This window comes from Eschscholzia californica, unplaced genomic scaffold, assembly GCF_041429995.1.
Source record: "Eschscholzia californica isolate CP2 unplaced genomic scaffold, dmEscCali1.0.p SCAF_3, whole genome shotgun sequence".
Taxonomy (NCBI): domain Eukaryota; kingdom Viridiplantae; phylum Streptophyta; class Magnoliopsida; order Ranunculales; family Papaveraceae; genus Eschscholzia; species Eschscholzia californica.
In genome coordinates, this window is record NW_028238420.1 from 7730033 (window position 1) to 7752319 (window position 22287).

The following is a 22287-nucleotide window of genomic DNA, read 5'->3' on the forward strand; positions in this document are numbered from 1 at the left end:
TTGGGTCCTTTCTTATAGTTTCCCATCCGTTCTGGTAGAAAATGCAAGGAAATCCATCCGGGCCATGGCTTTTTATAGGACCTTTACCAAAAACGACCTCTCTGATTTCCTCCTCTGCTGGTATCTGAGATAGGGAGTATAGGTCATCGTCTGAAATTCGTTTGTAGTTACTTAACACTGCCTCTGGAGCCGGTTCAATTGGTTCCTCCGTAAACAAATTCTGAAAGTGTGTTTACCAAGTGGCTTGCGATTTGAGCCTCTGACTTAAGATGTATACCTTCGACTGTGATGAGAGATTGGATATGATTCTTTTTCCCGTGCATAGAAATAGTTGTGTGGAACTCTTTAGTGTTTCTGTCTCTATTAAGGGCCCAGAATTGCCGAGTATATATTGTAGACGGTAAAATGTCTACGGGTCGGAAAGTCTAACAGTCAACAGTCAGAAGTCTTGCCGGGTCGGGTCGGATGCTTCGGGGACCGGCTACGTGTCGAAAAGAACCTGCACACAAAAAGAGATCGTGAAGCCTCTGGGACACCGGGATGGTGCCGGCCTAAGGGGGATCCGACGGTCAAGTCAGATACTCGGTCAAATATAAATGAGAAAGTCAAAGTGGGTGATAAAAGGGTAACCGTCGTCGGAGTGCTTAGGTGTCGCGGCTCGTAGAGTTGTCGGAACATATCTCCACGGTAGTGATATACTTAATGTAATGAAGATGGTGACGGTAATGATGTCGTAGCGTTAACTTGCTGGTCGTAAGTGGGCTTCGCAGTAAGGTGCTGGTCGTAAACGAACCTTGCAGTAAGGCTCTGGTCACAAGTGGATCTAACGGTGAGGATCGATGGATGGAAGATGTCGATATGCCTAGCGTCTTATCGCTAGATGCGGTAAGAAGGTGATCGTATTAGGATGGTGATACGGCCAGCTAGTTACTGCTGGATGGGTGTTACGGCCAGCTCGTTACTGCTGGATGGGTGTTACGGTCAGCTCGTTACCGTTGGATGGGAGATATGTTAGACCAGAGAGCTCTCTTATGCAATAAGGTGGTGATCGTATTGTGTTGATACGGCTAGCCAGTTACCGTTTAATTTGGGACTACCAAGCTCTTGTCTCCCAACTTTTAAGACAATGAGTCAGAGACTTTGGAAGAATGAAGAGCTCTTTGAGATGCTTATCGGAGAGAATGCTAGAGAAGATATATGGATTAGATTACTCGAGTACTGTTGTCGAATATTGGATGCCCTTGTCTGAGTGTCGCTTCTCGTATTTATAGTGGTGGAGAGGGATTGCCTTGATGACGATCAGCGAGTAACCAGCGTAGTTATTCCGTATCTTTACTCCTGGAGGTACGTTAAGAGATAGGGGATCTGACGTATCGATCGTCTGATGAGTATTCGAATATCTTAGGGGACGGTCAGGATGTTACCGCGTGTACGATAAGTTACTGGCCGGTAACGTCCGTCTTTAAGTGGTAGATACAGAACATTTACAACCAATGTGGTTACGGATTGCGCGATAATCCTCTAGACGTAAGATAGCCTAGTACTGGCAGGTGGTTATCGCGTGACACATGTCGGATACGCTTAGTGTCAAGCGGGTGTGGATTCGGTGACCAGAGTGGCGACTTGGGCCATTATCGGGCCTTCTTGTTGAGCCTCGCGGGTTTTACCCTTACGAAGCGGTTGTTACTTTATTCTATAGGCACCTCGTGGGGCGAATATTTGCCCATATATATATATATATATATATGTTCAGGTTGTGTTCTTTGTATCTCATATATATATATATATATATATATATATATATGTTCAGGTTGTGTTCTTTGTATCTCCTCGTAAAATCATAACTCCTCTTGCAAAAGTGATTATTGAGACAGACGCTTCCTAGAGGGGACTGCACATTGTAGGCATTGTAGTTTAGTATAATTTTTAATTGTCTGTCAAGTTTACCCAAAGTATTCTGCCCTACTGCTTTAGGTATATTCGAATTGTTGAAGCTTTGATTGAAAGTCAAGATTATTGTTTTGCCTTGCCACCCTGCATTAAGTATTTCTGTATAACCTTCGTGTTTGAGCCAATATGCCTCAAATCTAGGGACCCTTGGTGATCTAGCCAATTGCACTTTCGTTTGGAGAATAATCGGGCAGTAGTTAATATTATAGCGGGGTAGGTGAAAAATCCCTGAATTAGGAAAATGGTTCATCGAAGAAGGTCTAGCAGGACCCTACCCAAACGCTCCCTAGTTAGGTTTCATAAGGATATGTTGTTGGATCAAATGTAAGTCTGCCCACTTAAACCCATGTCGACTGGGCCAACATCATTGATGAAAAACGTAAACGGGGTTGCAAAAGGGGTAATATTGAAGCCACCCCACTTTTCTGTTCTAACTCTAATGGCGTTCATGTCACCTATGCACATGTAAGGTGAGGAGAGAGGGAGTGATAACAATTTAACGGATTCCCAAAATTCTGATCTATCACAAACTCTGGGTGGACCATAAATACAACAGAGATTTAAACTAAAATCATTGTCCTTTACCTTCGCCAGGATTAGATTGCATGAACAAGAGATAATCTGAATATTTATTGGAGAAGTCCAGAAGACAGTAAGCCTTCCACTTCGGCCCGCACAGGCACAATAAATTTGTTAGGCAAATTAAAACTATCCAAGTTAAAAGAAATAGTCTGGTTTCAGAGCAAAAAAGTGTATCAGGTTGACTGTCTGGAGGAACTGTTTGAGGGTGTACACTGTCGAGACGTTCCTCAAGCCTCGACAGTTCGAAGAGAACATTAACATTCTTTATGCGACTTTTTGGGAGTGGTCACCATATTCTTTTCAAAAGAATCACATGTACTATGTTGGAATCTCTTAAAAACATTAGTAAATGCTCCACATCATCATAGAGTGTCTAGAACACTGTCCAATTGAAGAACTTTTTTTAATAAAATCTCGATAAATTCTGACTGACACCCTTAGAAGGCCACGACTTTGGGGATAAAGAATAATCTCCGGGAAATAAATTCTTTAGGGAATCCATGTCTTTTTGTACATTCTCGGGAGAAATTTTTTTTTAGTCCAAAAATTAATTTGATCAAACATTATCCCTTAATCTTGATTTTCTCTATCACCTTCACCAACACAACTTCCTGGTACATACCTTCTTCTGCTTCCTTTACACTTAGTTCAATTACATATATATTTTCCTCATCTCTTAAACAAATATAAAGTCTCATATTCAGATTTATCAAAAATACCTAAAAGTATCCCATCTACAACAAAACCCTAAAGGCTAAAGGTATTCCTAATATTATTAGCACTAAATTCTTTAAAATTCTCTGTCACAATCACTACCTTCAAGCAAAAACGCATTTCCAATCAAGTAGCCGGCTAATCAAGTGCCCAATTGGATGACAACGAAAAAGAATTTGTGACAAATGAATTGAGTTTCTTTCCAATGTATTGAGTTTCTGAGATTCCTGAGGGTTTTCAAGTATTCAAAGTGAGTTTTTGTATAAATGGGGTTATAATTGTTGCATGAATGATACTATGTGAACCCACCATAATCATAGCCATATATTAAGAACATTAGCTCTTTCGAAAATTGAAGAGCTTAAATGAAAATTCCTCTTGTTTTCTTTTTGTTTTATGTACTAAAATTTCATACTTGTTTGAGAGATGATGAAAATGAGAGTGATTGGAAAAGTGTAAAGAAAGAAGAAAGGAAAAAGAGAAAGGAGAAAGAGAAAATAATTTGTTGTAGTTATTGTGGCTGGAAGTTATGGTGGTCGAAAGTCGTGGAGTCGAATTGAGGTGAAGATGAAGATGAAGATTAGGAAGCAAAAATCGACTTAACGATTAGAAAATAAATATGCTTGCTTATGTCACTATCGAACTAAGTCTTTATGTCACTGACATTTTTTTTTTATTTGCGAAGTCCGAGATGCTCTAACTAGTCCATAACTTTGAAATCCCTCATTGGTTTCTTGATAATCGTGATTACGGCTCAAGCCAAGGCGTCCCGCACTCACGTGAATTTGTCAGCTGACTAGGATCATAATCATCCCACGTGGGCTCACTCACTTTTCCCCTGAAATCTCGGTAAGCCAAAAGCAATAGTAGGTCCCACTTTTGCATGGACGCCACGTATACTATCCGTGTTACTTCTCCATTCGTTTCATTTTTCGGTTACTAGCAACTAGTGATCCATTCAAAAAGTACATATCTCCAGGAGGACACAAATTGGACTGTGTCTATAGGCACACCTAAAACTGTTATTGGGCTCTCCACCTATAGGCGTCCGTAGGGACTCAAAATTGCTCTTGAGGAGTTCGAGCGCCAAAATTCCTGTTGGATTGGGGCATCCTAGGCGTCCCTATACGGACCCCAAAATTGCTCTTGGGGAGTCAGATTGGGTTGGGGTCTCCGCTTACAGGTGTCTTTATAGGGACTCAAAATTGCTCTTGCAGCGACCGAGCACACCCCACCCCCTTGGTGCTTCATCGTTTCTTTTTATTTCTCCCTATTTTCTCTTTATAAAGATCTTACAAGAACAACATAGTGTTAGAGCTTAAACATCTGAATTTGCTTATAGGTCTAAGCGCAACTCCAATGTGGGTTGGTTAGCCCCATGGAGGTCCAAACTGGGAGCCCGATATGGGGACTCCCAACCCCAAATGTGCGGTCACATTTGGGTGCCCTCATGAGTGCTAAAATGACAAAATTTTTGACAAGATCCTTGACATGATGAGTCACTTTCACTAAAAGACAAAATTTTTTCAAAATTTAACTTTAATGTGGATCGTTCTTTTGCCCGTGTGACTCATTGTGTCAAGAATGTTTGATCCGGACCGTTGTGTGACTCATCTTGTCAAGAATTTTGTCCACTTAACATTTCCGGTTTGGTCCCAGGCTGGTCAGTCGGAGAAAGACACCTATAGAATTCATGTGGCAGATTGACCATAGTCATTCTTTCAAGGGAGGCCAATAGCGATTTTGGAGACGTCCATGCACATTAGGAAAACTTTTGAAGTTAATTAATTATCTACTAGTCTACTACTATGTTGATGAAAATGAGTATCTCTATGATCATATATGTATATTATCATTGTAAACCTTTTTATACACCCAACCAACAAAAAAAAACACTAACAAAACAACAGTGTCCAAACAGGACTTATTAGATAGCGAACTAAAAGACCTAGATTAATCTGAGCCGACAAAACTGCTTCATCTCTAGTAATCTAACGGTGCAGATTGATTCATATTGGATAATCAAGTCCCAACTCCATTTTGCATTTATCACCATCTGAACCGTTCATCTCTTTCTTACTCATTTTCCCTGCGCCGCCTCCACAAGACTGGCGGCTTGGTTCGAAGCCAAGAGTTAGTTCCAACTCAATTCCTGTCTCATTAGATTCTGAGACAAGTTCTGGCTCGGCTCGGCTAACCATTGAAGCCTCTACAGTTTCAACAGAAAACATACTTTCAGTTTCTCCATTCGGCTCAGACTGTTGGCTAGCCGATGACTCGTGACTCGTTCGATTCAACTCATCAGTAGTATAAGTCGTCCGATTCCAACGCATGTTACATAGCTGAACAGCTGAGTCTTCAACAGTTGGCTCAGAGATCAACTCAGTAGTAGCTGAGTCAGATTTTGGCTTGAGCTTCATAGAAGCCGAAGGACCTCCTGTTCTCTTGAATCGGGTACGAGTCTTAACTTTGTGAAGCTCTTGAGAAGCCGCCGAGCTTTCGTCTTTAGTGACATGACGAATATCATAAGCTTTGAATGGAAGAGTAGGACTAACAGCGGCTTCAGAAGGGATTTGCATGATCGGCGCGCCTTTTAAAACGGCTTCAACAGCTGATTGACAAAGTTGCCAACTTCCCGACCAAAGTAACCCGACTGACCCGTAAATCGGATTCAAAATCCTTCCACATGCCTCATACAAAAGTGACCTAAAAATTGCTGAAACAGAAAACGGAAAATCATTTTAGAGAGAGAAAATAAAATATTTGGGGGTTTATAGAGTTTTTAGAGAGAGAAAGTAAAATTAATTACCAGGACGAAGATGTTCAGGTCCAGAATTGATAAGATTCATAAGACCAGCACGGCCATAGAACTTAGCAAGAAAGACGGTGGCATTGGCTTGAGATTCAGGGGTTTTGATCCATTGAAGACAAGGTCTAATGCTACAATTTTCACTACAACCTTTTCGAAGAACTCTACATCCATTACAACTCATCCTCATCTTAGAGAGAGAAAGAAAAAGAAGAAAAAGAAGATGGGGTTTTTTTGTTTTTTTAGAGAGAGAGAGAGAGAGAAGGGAACGAGTTTGAGGAGGGAGAAGAAAGGGAGGTATTTAAATGTGAAAGAGAGGCCGTGGTTTTTGAGAGTAGGCGCAGCGGTTTCCCAAAAAGCGGTAGAGAGAAACCGGGGATTTATTGTTTGGGAAAGTTGTAATATCTTAAGAAATGTCCTCAGGTTTCATCTTTTTTATTCCAGATTTACCCCTCTTATTAATGTTGATTTTATTACACTTATATATGTCTACTCCATTTATTAGGATATATACCATCAAATCTCCCCGATCTCGTAAGATTTTAGCTTATTTATGAGAAAGTAACAGTGGGCGGGTCCAGTGGTTAAATCTTCACCAACTCATTTATGAGAAAGTAACATTTAAAGGAACCAAATACAACTATAGTCCTCCACATTTCCTCTTTAAATTGATGACATCCTAAAATCGAATTTCGATGTAATCAGTTTATCATCAAAGTTTATCCCACATAATAAAGACAAAAATTAAAATGAGGATACTTTGACCCTTAGTATGGCTTTAAAGGTGTTTATATGGTCCTTTTAGGGTCCAATACGTCTTAATTGACGGTTATAGTGCTCATTCAATTCATGTTGTATCAATTTCATATAAATGTAATGACTCTAACGGTTTATTTGAAAAAAAATCACACTATAGAACCTTAAACAGACTCCAATATTTGGTAAGTTTCGACCTAATCTCATTCATGCAGTAGCATCGCCTGTTCTCAATGTCTAGGAAAATTTTGTGTTTTAAAACTGCATCTCTTTAAATTAGTCTGTTTCTTCAACATTTTGTCTATTTTTTCAAACTGCATACTGTCAGACCACCCGAGAATCGTAAAAAATGTTCTTTCCAAAATTATGTTTTTCTAGCCAATGGGGAAGACACAATCATAGAGCACGGAAGATAGAAAATGAAAGATAACAAAAAGAAAAATTGGAGAAAAGCAAAATATACGTTAAGAAGAAAAATCATTTGAGAAAACAAGTCATCTCAAGAAATTGAGGTTTACTGGAAACCTAAAAAGTGATTTAGTGAAACAAACACACTTACATGTCCACTAAACCCATAAATTTTATAATTACCCATTTGAGACTTATGCGATTAGGATCCAATCAAAGCCTTAGCTATGCTTTGTCGAACGAAATGATGTTTGCCTTGAATAAATAGTTATTTGTCTTAAGTGAAATTTTTGTTTGTCTTAAACAAATTGCTATTTGTTTATTGTTTTTATTTTGTTTTCAGTTTTCATTCTTTCCAGTTGACCTGTTACTCTCGCTGGTCCAAATAGATATAAAAAATGGAGTACTAAAGATTAAGAAATATCATCAATTTTAGATCAAAATAGATATAAAAATATTAAAGATTCATCAAAATTCAAAATAAATTTGAAAAGCATCATCATAACTTTGAACAGATCTTATCTTCTAAAACAGACAACAATTTAAAAAAAAAAAACAAACAATAATTTGTAGAAAATAAACAATCGTTTGTAGAGTTTGTATAAAATAGACAGGTGTTTATATCAATCATTTTGATCATCTTTTTTAATCATAAGCTAAATAGAATAAACTATAATGATGAAGATCAAACAATTACAAACATCAAACGAGATCACAAAACTTACCAGAAACAAGGTCTACAACATAGATCACAAAATATCAGATGCAACAATATAGTCATAAAAAAATGAGAACCTTTCCACAAAAATAAAATAAAACATGAGAACAGAAATAACATCAGGAACATATCGGAAATGAGATTAGAAATAATATCGTAGATATACCTTAAAGAATCAATACATAAATTAGACCATGAAAACCAGTTTTTTTTTTTTTTTTTACATCTATGAAACTTACAAAAAAGATACAATATCAAATTATTGAAACAAAAATAGATTTACTTTTAGAAACCAGCACAAAGATCAAACCAACAAACTAAACTATCAAAAGTCAAATAGAAAAGAAGAGACGAAGAAGGAGTTGATTATCAAAAAATAAGAGAGAGAAGGAGAGAGACAAACAGACAGCCAAAGAGAAAGATAGTCGTTTTAATCTAAAGCAAAGCCTAAATCGCTCAAAACCTAAATCAAATATTCATTCGAGAAGTTGACGAAGAAGAAGAGAGATTTTCTTTAATCTTTTTTCGTAAGAGAAGTTGATGAAGAAGAAAAAGAAGAATAAGTAACTTTTGTTTTGTGAAGAGAAAACGATTTTCTCACTCTAAAACAACAATGGCGAATTTAGGGAGAACGAAAAATAGATGGCTTGTGTGTTTGGTCGAACATAAATAAAAATGAGAAACCTTAATTTACTCATTTATTTAGGGAAGGGTATATCATTCAGTTTAAAAAATTGTTCACCCACATGGGTGGACAAGATTTGTGCCTCTTTTGGCCATTATGTCAAATTATTTTAGTCTCCCGCCAAGAGATATTAATTTGACTCAAATGACCATATGATATTCTAGTGGCAGTTTTTGTCATTAGACCAAATTATATTTGGCGAAAAAAGATTTAATTTTTGCACCTTACGTTTTGGGATACAAGAAAATTATATGGGGTACAAAAATTTGAGTAAAACTTTGTTTGACCTTTTTTGTTACCCTTTTGTTTCCCAACTCCACCATCATTGTTCTTTCTTTACTTCGGAAATGGTCACTAACATTCACCGTCGACGACCTTTTTTTGTCAAATCTTTTTCCAACGACCATCTACCACCTCCCACCACAAATATGTTTCTCTCCTTCCTCCTTCTTGCCCTCTCTCTACCTCCCCCCCTCTTGCCCTCTTTCTACCTCCCTCTCCCTATCAGTTCCGATGAAGGAGGAATCCCCTTTCTCTGGAACCCTACTCTAGTTTGGGAGGTTTTCCTCCGAAACAATGCTTATTAGTAAGGGGATTATCTCAAAACCCCTTGTTAGCTTGGCGAAGACTAAGTCATTTATTGATTTGGCGAAACCTCTCAAACCAAATCAGAGTTCTGGCAGAAGGGATCCTCCTTTGTCTGAATCGATAAAGAGTGTGAGGGAGAAGGAGGAGGAAGAGTAGAAAGATAAGTGGTTGTGGGAGAAGAAGGAGAGGAAGAAGAAAGAAAATAGAAACATGTTGGTGACTAGAAATAGATGGCAAGATATGGGAAAGAATAAATCTTGTTTGTTCGAAAAATTTGACGAAGAAGAAAGAGAGAAGAGAAGAAAAGAGAGAAAAATGTTGGTGACAAGAAATCGATGGCAGGAGATGAGAAAAAAATAAATCTCGTTGTCTCGAAAAATTTGACAAAAATCACAACTATCTTTAAAATTTTGTACCCGAAAACGATTATGTTTTCCTAAAACATGTCGTTTTAATTTTAGCACTAGGTTCCCACCCCTCCCTACGGGCGGGGTAGATCCCTCTTGGTTAACGCTGTTGTGTTAAATCAAAAGACTACTATTCACTTCCCAGAAAAGTAGATGACAACAAAAATAAATTTTTCATAATTCAAAAAGAAAAACAAAAATAAATTTCTCTAAAGACATAGATGACAACTAATGTAAACCCAAACAAAAAAAATTTAAATAACAAAAATAACAAAAATACAAATAATGAAGATTGAGAAATACGTGGGTAGAGAGAAATACGTGGATAGTAGTTATTGTAGGAAGATACTTCTTTTTTTAGTCTTATTTGCATAAAAAGATTTTATATCATCCGTCGGATGTGTTCCCAACTAAATTTCTAAAATAAAATAGACGGGTAGACTTATCCCTTGGATAATCGACCGAGTTGTTTTAATATAATAGATATCATCCATCGGGTGTGTTCCTAACTAAATCTTTAAAATAAAATGGACGGTCAGATTTATCCCTTGGATAACCGACTGAAATGTTTTAATATGGAGTAATAGATTGTACAATTAACCCAAAAATAATGGAAGGATAAAATGGTAATTGAGATAATTGAAGACGATATGTGAGGAATGAAAATTGTAGTAGAAACCAAAAAAAGAGAAAGTGGAAAGACATGCAAGAGAATCCAAAACCATGAATGTTGGGAGAGAAGCGCGTGTCAATCACGTTCAGACCTTAGACTGCGGGCGGATCGCCACATAAACTTGGAAACTACCTCACAAATCCCACTCCCGGTTTTCTGGAATTCCTCTTACCAAAAACCACTTTTTCAAAAACCACTAACAGGTTTCCTAGTTTTATTCCAATGACTGTGGGCGCCTGACGAGACTAGCCAGCGGTTTTTAAATCCTCCCTTTCCGTCACTGCCTCCCTCTCTTGGTACTTATCCCTTTTATGGACTCTACCCTCTTTCACCTACTAGTTCTGCTGTCCTGTTATACACTCTTTCTCTCTCTACTCTTTTGTCTTTTTCTTATTCTCTCTCTACAAATGGAATCTTTTAAATATTTTATACTACACATTGGAGAAACTGAAATTCATCCAACTATTCGGTGCATTGGAATTTGGAATTCCTTTCCCAATTTTTATATTTGGGGTTTGAGTCATAGTCGACGAGAATTTAGCTGATGGCGGAAATTTATATTTTAATCCTTTTAACTTTGTTTATTTTACATTTTAATCCATTGACTTTTTCTTATACTATAAATATGAGTTTTATTCATAATTCATGTTCTTATTCTCCTATTATAATATCAGTATTTTCCTTTTACTTTTTCTTGTCAATGATCTCGTCACCAAGTCTTTAATAGGATCCAAAGAGATTGTTCTTATATTTTATGTTTAATAATTTTTAATTTATAACTAAATTTATTTTTAGTTATCATGCTAGTTAGTGATTACTTATATATGCTTGTTATCCGCAAAAATAATTTACCGAACAATTTGTTACTACTAACATAGTGACATACTCATTGGACATTAACTTCCCTCTCTCATATAAGCTCTCTAACTTATCCTAATGTTTTTTTTCTATCCCTAATAGTTTTAAGTCCGGTTGTCCACTGTTTACTATAGATTATATCTTGACTATAGTTGAAGAACTATATCTCTGCTTTATTTACAAAATAAGAAGGTGCTAGTGGTAGTAGTATGTTTTGATTGGTAAAGTGTGTAAATTATCTTGCTTTATCTTTCAACAAAAAAAAAAGTTCGAAAGTAGTACTAAAAAGGAGGGTACTTATTTATGATAAAAAGGAGTTGGAGAGGATCAATTTATTTTCAAGGAAAGAAGAAGGACCCAACTAAAGATTTTCTGATAATCTTGAAACAAGTGAAGTGGGTTTGATTTCAAAGAGCACAGTGCATTTTTTATTGTTGAAAGAGTAGACAGCTTAGTTGTTCCCTACAACTTGGAGGTAGTGAGGTACATTTTTTTTTTAACAAACATAGCATCTATTGGTTATAAGTAGAGGCGGAGTCACGAAATGATTGAGGGACGGGCTGAAAACTAAAGTACATATAACCCTACAAAATTTAAGTTTTCGAGATTATAATTAACTGAATCAAATTCCAATAAAAAATATGATCTATATAACATTATAATTATTATATTATATATATATACTAGGTATAACTCGTGCCTTCGACACGGACGTTTCCTCTAAGCATTATATACGTTATAAAGTCAGTGACCACCTATTATCAAAATGAATGACCTTCTGTCTGGAAAAACAGATCTTTTGTTAGCAAAATTATGTGATCCCCTCTTGCCAAAAATAAATCAAACCAAATGTTTGAGAAAGTAAAGATCTAAAAGCAAACTTAGAGTCACCATGGATTCTACAAAAACAAAAATAATTGGACCAACTTGAATATCAAGCATACCTGGACAAATTAAACAAAAATGAAAAACTTGAATCAGCTCAATCTGAAAAATGCAACAAAAATGAAACCTGGGCTTACCAACAACAAATTAAATAACTTTGGATAAACGGATTAGTAACCTGAATAAATCTGTTGTTATTGTACTTATTAGATCTTTTCTTTGACACAAACCAACCAAACTAAATATTTGTTGAGTGCAAATCTTGAAAAATATTTGTAAACTACAATTCTATAACTACAACAAAAATTCCTTATCAAATTCATGGAGAAACAACTATAACAATAATGAAGTGAACCATTTTATCATTACATCACTCAAACTAACCACATTATTAAACCCCCTCAAAATTATTAAAATAAACTTACTATTCAAATCCATTACATTGAAGCCAGGTGAAGGCTTGTTCCCTTAAGGATACATAACTATCAAACCATCAAGATTGATCAATTGCTTCTCCCTGCACAACATAATTAAGAGGTTATTAAGCAAATAAAAGAACAATTCTATAATCGATTAGGTTGATTTCTAGAGAGATAAAATTACATTTTTTTTTAATATGATCGAAAATCATTCACAATAATTTCAATCCACACTTGATAAACAAAAGATCATGAAAATGAAAAAGATAATTGAAATCAGAACGATGCCTTACCGTTTTCATACACTTTCGAGGATATCAAAACACTTATTTTCCTTTAATCAAAAAACATATACTCTCAACACCAAAATCAAAAAATATAATAAGAACAATTTCATTGCCACTGACCTACGAAAAAGAGAAATACAAAATGAAACAAAACAGATATTTTTATGACTATAAATGAAAATCTATTGAAACCAACGTATAAAATCCATTTGTTTTGTAATTGTTGCATGAATTTGACTGTAGGTGTTAATAATACTTAGAATATATTAAATACTAAGGTGTTTAATATTGCGGGGGGGGGGGGGGGGGGGGGCAAAGGTCTTTGAAACCAAGCGTATAGAATCCATTTGCTTTACAACTGTTGCATGAATTTGGTCTTTGATACAAACTAACCAAACTAAATATTTGTGAATGCAAATCTTGAAATATATTTGTAAACTACAATTCTATAACTAAAACGAAAATTCGTTATCGAATTCATGGAGAAACAAATATGACAATAATGAAATGAACCACTTTATCATAAGATCAGTCAAAGTGACCACATTATTAAACTCCCTCAAAATTATTAAAATATCCAGCCATCAAGATTGAACAATTGTTTCTCCCTGCACAACAACATTAAGAGGATATTAGCAAATAAAAGAACAATTCTATAATCAATTAGGTTGATTTCTAGAGAGATAAAATTACAATTTTTTTAATATGATCGAACATCATTCACAATAATTTTAATCCACACTTGATAAACAAAAGATAATTGAATTCAGAACGGCGCCTTACCGTTTTCATACACTTTCGAGAAGATCAAAAAACTTATTTTCCTTTAATAAAAAACATACACTCTCAAAATCAAAATCAAAATCACAAAACATAATAAGAACAATTTCGTTGCCACTGACCTACAGAAAAGATAAATACAAAATGAAACGAAACAAATATTTTTATGACTATAAATGAAAATTCATTGAAACCAACGCATATAATCAATTTGTTTTGTAACTGTTGCATGAATTCGATTTATTGTATAGATTGTGTATTAATTCTACAATGACAACAATTACTTAGAATAAATTTTATTATAGACATGTTAGACCCAAAGGTCTTGAAACCAAGCGTATAGAATCCATTTGATTTGTAACTGTTGCATGAATTCGGTTTATGGTAACATAGAGAAGGGGTATTAATTCTAGGGAAAATGGTTGATTGGGTCAAAATATTATACATAATTACTAAAAAAGCAAGTAACTTTTCCTATTCACTAGAAGTTGTCAAAATATTATGGGTAATAATATATAAAGTTTAAAATAATATGAATAATTATCAATAAGGTCATTTTCTAATTTTTCTGTTCCCAAAATAGCCTTATGTAAAACTCACTTTCTCACAACAAAATCAGAAATTTTAGGGTTTTTTCTTTATTCCTCTTCTTCATCGTCGACAAACCATCTTCTTCTCCGATGCTTCGACGGATCTTCATCTCCGATGCTTCGACGAGTCTTCTCCTCCCATGCTTCAACGAATCTTCTTCTTCTTCTGTGATTTCTGCTTTTGTTTTAGAGTTGCTAAAGAAAATGAATCCATGATTCTCTCTCTAAACAACACATTAGACAACCCATGAATTCTAGAGTTGAAACCTCTCTCTCTAACTCTTTATCTCTCTAGATTTTCTCTCCATTATTGTTATTATAATACTAGTACTAGTAGTTGATTCTTTCTATTCGTCTCTATCTCTTCGATTTGTTACGGAAGTTTCCGTTTTTCTTCATAATAAGGCGTCTCTCAAGGTTTGGTGAATACTATGATTTATTTACATCAATGTACGTTTCTCTCATTATCCATATAGATTGAATAGTTGATTCAATTGAAAACCCTAGAATTTCTCTTGTTGGTTTGATTAAGTAAGGACTACTTTTATTTAGTTGTTTATTGGATTTGAAGAATTTGATGTCAATTTCTTCCAGGTGTCTTTGCTAATTTAGGAGTACTTAATTCTTGTCAATTGTCGTTGTGTTTTTAAGTTGTAGTAATTTGATTTTGTATGCCAAAATGTGATTGAATGGTTCCTGTTCATACCAATTGGAGTTGGATTGATTGGTGACCTAGGGTTTGATTCCTTTAAGAATTCTTTCTTTCTGAATAGTTGTTGTTGGTATAAAATCTGACCATTTGAGAGAGAAATCTACTATTTTATCATAATTGAATGTGATGTTATTCATTTATATTTCACTTTTCTTACTGTTTCCAAATGAAACTCATCCTAATAAGATTTCAGAAATACTTAATATCTATTGGTAGTCGGTTTTTACGGTTATTTCATTAACCATGTGTCTGATGTTAGGAAACTCAACATGAGCAGAGCCCTTCGAGATTTACTGATTCATTCTCATATTATCTGAACTTTTTTCAGGATGGCGTTATTCTCGGGGCAGATACAAGGGCTACTGAAGTACCCATTGCTTGTGATAAGAATTGCTGAGAAGATTCACTATATGTCACCAAATATTTATTGATGTGGAGCGAGAAGGGGACTTGTTACTGAGACCTTGAGATTGTTTAATTGGGCTTGCGACTTTTTATTTGCAGAGGTTTTAACGACGAAGGTGAAAGTGTTGAAGGAGCAAGTGGTAGTTGGAGGATATGCAATGGAAGAATAGATTAGACTGAGTTGTTACCAAAATTGACATTCTTAAAAGCTTAACAGTTTATGTTCTTTGTAGTTTCTTTAATGTTGAAGTTCATTCATAAAATCCTACTTTTGACTTGAATATGAAACTTGGCAGATGAATGATGAAATCAATTCCAAACTCAAGATTTCGTAGACACGTACTCTTAATGTATATTCTCAATTTGCAGATCGAGTTTGCAAGATATGCAACTCAAGACTATATTCTGCAAAGCTTGCAAATCATGTTTGCCATCTATATTTTGCAAACACAGTTTGCAGTTTACATTATGCAAACACAGTTTGCAGTTCACATTATGCAAACACATGTTTGCAGTTCAGATAACAGATTGTTGCAAACACGTTTGCACAACAGATTGTTGCAAACACGTTTGCACAACAGATTGTTGCAAACACGTTTGCACAACAGATTGTTGCAAACACGTTTGCACAACAGATTGTTGCAAACACGTTTGCAGAAAAACTTAAAGGAAAAAAATGTCATTTTTTTCTAATTTTTTTTTTTCGAAAAAAAGTATTGAAAGTGGATCTTGTTAGAAAGCTAATGAAAAATCATTTCTAAATATATAATTTTTATAGAAATCCGACATCTCAAACAAAAGTTATATCAATTTAAAGTTTAAATAAAAATAAAAGAATTTAGTTACACAAAATGACAAAAAGGGGTACTTTAGTATTTGCACACTTTTTGACCTGAATAATAATTCTCAAATGTTTTGTGCTTTTCTACTCATTTTCAATATTATTTTGACCTTTCTAGAAATTACCCCTAAATTCTATAATGACAAAAATTAATTAGAATAAATTTAGTTTGGGACGTTTTCTTTTAATCATAGACATGTTGGATCTAAAGGTCATTAGAGCATGATTTATCATGGTGATTTGTGTTGATCTGAGACAGACGGTTAGATTTATCTTTTTATTTGTCCCAGTCAGCACTCTTCAACCTGTTTTATATAATAGATATACGTATATCGACAAAATAACTACCATATATCTATCCACGTATGATAGATATGTACACCTAAAAAGAGCAAAACTATCCAAAATAGTCGACGACACTACGACATCAATATATACCCAAAAATAGTATAAGAAACTATTCAAGTTGTACCCTCCGGTTTTTCAAGAGATAAATCGTCTATTATCGACTCCTCATCAATGTGTTCCCCAAGTTCTCTTTCAATGTGGACAATCATACAGTCTCTGAGAAACTCATTTTCCATTTTGTTGCGGAGTGATGATTTTATTATACTCATTGCAGAAAATGCTCTTTCTGTAGTTGCCGTAGAAACAGGAAGTGTCAATACAAGGTGTATCAACCTATAAATCAAGTAATAAACTTCAGACTTTCTTGTTTCCACCAATCGCCTACATAATTCAGAAATGGTTGATATACTCTGAAAATCTGCATGATTAGGAATATCAAGCTTATAATGTTGTAACTGACTTTTCAACATATATAGTTCATGCTTGGTGAAATCATGTGGGTAAAATTTTTCTGCAAGAGTATAGATATCATCAATATTTAGTAATCGAAAATCAACACTAGGATCCAAAGCTGAACTAAGACAGAGGAGCTCCATTGTTTGCTCAGAAAATCTGTTAGTTAACTCCATAAATTGCTTATCTATTGCATCATTGAAAATGTCAACTCGGTAGTGGTGCTCTATTGTAATAACATCATGTTGCTGACAAGATCGACTTGTACCCACCACATAACGAGCAGTAAAATCGGGCACTCAATATTATGATATTTGCAAAATAATTCTACGTTCTTCATAAAAGTATCCCAACCATCTTGTCTCAATTCTTGGAGGAGATTTTTTGTAGTTCTTACAAGATTCATAGCATTGAAAATATCCTGAGATTTTTGTTGGAGGACCTGACAAAGTATTTCAGTGATTGCCATAATGCTACTTACCAAATGCAGAACAAAGACAAACTTAAACGATCTCATTTTACCATATACACATTTAGCTTCTCCGCGCATACTACCGCTTCCATTAGTCTTGATGCTTTCCATGACTATACAAGTTGCATCAAACATATCTATCAAACTATTAACAGAACGACAATGGGAACTCCAACGAGTAGGTCCAGCTCGTTGTAAGGTACCAATTTGATTAGCCCCTCTACCAGTCTCAAGCTCACCTAGGTCTAACTTCTTAGCTATTTCAGCTACTTGAGCAGATTGCAATTCACCATGACGTTTCAGAGAAGCACAGACAAGATTGACAATTGAGTTCAACATAGAATAAAATTTCCAAATAACTTCAACTTCTTTGGAAACTGCAACTAATGTTAGTTGTAGTCTGTGTGCAAATCAATGCACATAGTATGCAGACGAGCAATCTTTCAAAAATAATGCTCGCAATCCATCCCAGGCACCTTGCATATTGCTAGTTCCATCGTAACCTTGACCATGCATATTCTCTACTTGAAGGTTGTAACGAAATAAAATATCAAAGATTTCTTTCTTTAAAGTCACTGCAGTGGTATCCTCAACACCCTGAACATAAAATAAACGTTCTCGAATATATCCTACAACATCAACAAATCTTAAGACAATAGCCATTTGTTCTCTATTAGATTCATCTTGTGCTTCATCAATAATGATGCAATATTTTCCATTACCAATTTCCTCACGAATCTTATCCCTCACTTTGCTGGCAAGAATATGAAGAACCTCCTTTTGAATAGCAGGGGATGTATACTTTGCATTTCCTGGAGCATTCTCTAAGATAACTTCTGCAATATCTTTGTTAATTGATGCAGAATACTTGACTAGTTGAATAAAATTACCACGATTCAATGATTGTGTGGATTCATCATGACCTCTAAAAGCACATGCTTGATTTGCAAGCCATCGAACACAACTTATTGTTGTCTTGAGCCTCAACCTGTTCTTTTGCACTTCTTCTTTAGATTGTGCATTCATAACTGTGTTGATGTGTCGAGAAGGTCTCATTAAATATTCACAAGATTTTACAGCACACATATGTTGAGAATTATGATCTCCAACATGAGTTAAAAACGAACATTTTTGGCTATTGACTCTCTTCCAACTTTTGAATCCTTCAATAGTGAATGTAGGGCGCTTGGGTGGATCTGTTTCAAAAAGGAAGCAATGAAAACAAAACACTGCATTCTTTGAAGGTGAGTACTCTAACCAAGGATATTTTTTGAACCACGAAGATTGAAAACGACGAAATTGATTCCCACACATAGTGCGAGGATATTCTTTAAGGATGGGTTGCTAAGGCCCAACTTTGATATATGCTCGTCGAATCTCACTACGTTGATCAACTGGAAGTTTCCAAATTTGAATTCGCAATCCTGGTCACGTTGAAAATTAGTTGAGTTCACTTTTTCGGGTTGAACAACTTTTTCATCTTCAATCACTTAATTCTCAACCCTTTGAGATCTAGAATGTTGTTCTTCTTCGACCTCAAGTGCAGATATATCAATATTAGGCGATGAAGATACATCTCTATGCGACTTGCCATCGTCTACTAGTTTGTAAAACGACAAAAGAGTTTTTCTTTTTTTTTATGGGTTGGAAGATGGTTTGACATTCGAGCCTAAAAAAATCATCAACAAAGAGTATAAGTCATATGCGAGAACTAAAAAAATTTATAACTATGAGACTATAACAGGAAGTTACATAAATAAACTAGTTTCAATTTTGAACCAATTTCAGTCAAGACTGAAGAGTATAAGACTATAACAGTAACTTAGACTATGAACAATGAACAATGAACAATGAACAATGAACAATCAACAAGACAACAATAAACTGTAAGTGACAACAAAAAATTCCAAAATCATGGTAAATAGTCAAGAAATCATTATTCATACAATTTTCAAACAATTTCAAATCTTAGTTTTTATACTACTCAATTAGGAATTTTGGGGTTCACACTTTCACACACACACACACACACCTATTTTGATTCTATGAAATTACAAGTGAGAATGAAAGAAGTTTATATTTTATAATCATCAATCAACTAGTTTCAATATCCCATTATTCAAATTTCAAACTAGGTTTTGGAAAGATAAGAAAAAGATATTAACTTACTTGTTGGTTGCTGGTATGAGAATTAGAAGAATAAGACCCACAATCAGACTTGATTTTTCATCTCACTAGAAATCTATAACACCCAAAACCAAGAGCTTGCAAATTGGAGATGATTAAGTGAAAAGAAGCCAAGATATTAGGTTTTTCTGTGACGTCCTGTGTCCCAAAATAGACACGACCACGCCCCGACAACTCACAGACGAGACAAAAATTTGACAGTCTCCTCTGTAAATCGAACCGGTCGTACCTGTAAACCTGTCATGCAAACCATACATTCGCATACACAAGAATAAACTATAGAGTGGAAGCTAAACAAACTCAACATAACTTCGGGTCGAAACCCGAACCACAAAAAGAACTACAAAAGCCTCTTACACATCCATACAACTTATAAACAACTCTAAGTGTTATATATATACATATTCGAGTTCAGTTATGCAATAAATACATAACTTAGAAATAACAAAAATCCAATAAACGAAAACCAAAGAAAACGGCGTAACACTGCTAGCCTCGTCAGACAAGATCACCGGGTGGAATACAACTCCGCCTCGAGGCTACAACAAAGCACCTGCACACTAACAATTGGTAGGGGGTCAGAATACTCACCGACACGAGTTATTTTGGTAGAAGACTAATCCAAAACCCATCACGTTTTCAAAAGTTCATTTAATAAGTTGTAAACATCATGACAAAACGAGTTATCAAACCAGTAACCATATATATTATATACAAAACCATTTTCCTTAATCTAGCAAGCAATAGCAGTGATTAGCTACCCACCCATGATGCGCTCTCAATAAGAGGAGAGTTCCTCATGAGAGCCTAGAGTGCGTTAGATAAGATCAGCTCATTTAGGCACTAGCTAATGCACTACGTCTTCTTGAGAAAGAAACTTACCCCTAGCTGGTAAGCCCCTCTCCCACTAAGAAACTCCGCAATCATTGAAGAGTTTACTTTATGATACATATATACCTTAAGTATCAAAATACGTTGTTGATCACCGAGTTCGAATAAGAGAGCCGTCCCCCAATTACCATGGAAGGACCTGAACCTCATTCTCTTCGGTACCCTGTCATGCATATAATGCGATCTTTCAAAATGAGTTTCATTCATTTATCAAAACCAATATTCGATTCAAATCAGTTTCATTCGTATATCAAAACCAATATTCTCATCCGTTCATTATCTTATCAAACATGGAAATAAAACAACCAATAGTCATATCACACACAAAGCAGAGGGATTCCCAATCAATGTCACCTCCCAGTCGAGCAGTCAGGAGTACGTCCCTGAGCCTCGAACTGGAGGCAAGAGCACCAATGGCCAGCAAGTGAAACACTCTACTCCCACAGGTCTCATGACTAGTATCGCCCACCTCACCGGTCTCACACGGGTCACACCCGTGTCCACATGTCATCCTACCCTCAATGGCTACATGCCCGTAAGTTGACATAATCCGCAGTCGGGTACATACAAGAAAATCCCAAGTAGTTCCCAATCACAGTAAAAACAGTTCGAAAGCATTTCTCATATTGTAGTAAAACCATTCAACCATATTTTAGTTCATCACATAAATCGAGTTTCATGCTACCTAAACTCTAGTCATAATGACGCATATAAACTATAGAATCTAGCATATTCATTATTTATAAAACTATGTCGGATAAAAGATTCAGAACCCCTACCTGGCGGTACTTCTGCTCCGCCGAAACCGTAGCAAAATCGTCAACGATAAGCTCCGGCTCCCCCCTCTACCGAAACCATAAAGAACAGATACAAACATTAGGTTCTAAACAAAGAACCTTCGTACAAAAAATAAATAAATAAAGGAAAATAACGAAAACAACGAAAACGTAAAACAGAAAAGCAAAATCGCGAACTCTGGAAGACTTTAAGTATAACCAAATCTCGATTAATCTTCTAACTTCATAGCCATGTCCATTTAAGGTTGATCCAACCCTATATAAAACTTACTTATATCCTTAACATTTAGTTATTAAATGTCCTCGTCAAAAAACCAAGTGAGTCATCTTCGAAACTTGCCAAATACAACAACAACCAAAACAGAATATTCCTAACAGCACACTGTTCGGTAAAACAGTCATAATTCTTTCGTAGTTATTTATTTTCAACCCAATCTTATATGGTTGGAAAGCTTATATCATTTCTGATGTTTTCCTCTAAAATGGTCTCCTCTAATTTCAACTAGAACATCTCCGAAAATCACAAAACATACGCAGCAGTGCATCAGTTTCACTGATCGTACGCTGCGTCTTAAAACGCTCATATCTCTCTCATCCGAACTCCGAATAATTCGTACTATACATTTCTGGAATCGCCACGAGACAAGCTAAATTATTGAAGAAGACTCAAACATCTGTTGGAACTTCTATGACTATCTAATACAGTAAAAACAGTAGGCAGTTTTCAGATTTGCTGAATAGCGCGTTGATCGTTAAAGCAGTCGGAACTCTCTCGTCCGATATCGGTACGACTTGTACCATATCATTCTGGAAAGCTAACAACCTAAGCTACGAATTTGGTGTTTTGGGAAAGTACGCCCGAGCAATATATCAATCCTAGAATGGCTCGGACAGTAGACTTAATTCAGTCCCTCGAGTTGTCGTTCGATCAATAAACTATATCACATAATCTCTCTAAAGTTGCTTTTATATCAAAGTTGTTTAATTCCCAACCATATAAACCCTTGATTGGGATGAATTTGAGTTGTGATGGTCTCTCTTTGATCAATCTCAGCTAAATCCTTCTCTAATT

The 22287-nt window shown here is 35.5% G+C and overlaps 1 protein-coding gene, 1 long non-coding RNA gene and 1 pseudogene across 2 annotated transcripts; 1 reads left to right on the forward strand and 2 right to left on the reverse strand.

Moving 5' to 3' along the window:
• Positions 1 to 5057: 5057 nt before the first annotated feature.
• On the reverse strand, positions 5058 to 6583 carry LOC147548124 (LOB domain-containing protein 41-like). The gene is made up of 2 exons (XM_086671575.1): positions 6056 to 6583; positions 5058 to 5962 (listed from the first exon to the last, which is right to left on the reverse strand). The coding sequence occupies exons 1-2, from the start codon at positions 6243 to 6245 to the stop codon at positions 5256 to 5258; spliced, it is 897 nt and encodes a 298-aa protein (XP_086527701.1). The 5' UTR covers positions 6246 to 6583; the 3' UTR covers positions 5058 to 5255.
• Positions 6584 to 13920: 7337 nt separating this feature from the next.
• LOC147548125 (uncharacterized) lies at positions 13921 to 15551 on the forward strand. Its single transcript, XR_015238163.1, has 2 exons — positions 13921 to 14593; positions 14918 to 15551. It is a non-coding gene; the product is annotated as an uncharacterized LOC147548125 (long non-coding RNA).
• A 973-nt stretch (positions 15552 to 16524) lies between these two features.
• Positions 16525 to 18366, reverse strand: LOC147548126 (uncharacterized; annotated as a pseudogene).
• Between the last annotated feature and the right edge of the window lie 3921 nt (positions 18367 to 22287).

Coding starts and splice junctions, on each gene's coding strand:
- LOC147548124 (XM_086671575.1), bottom strand. CDS start 6,245: ATGAGGATGAGTTGTAATGGATGTAGAGTTCTTCGAAAAGGTTGTAGT. Junction 5,963..6,055: donor ACCTGAACATCTTCGTCCTG/GTAATTAATTTT, acceptor TTTCTGTTTCAG/CAATTTTTAGGTCACTTTTG.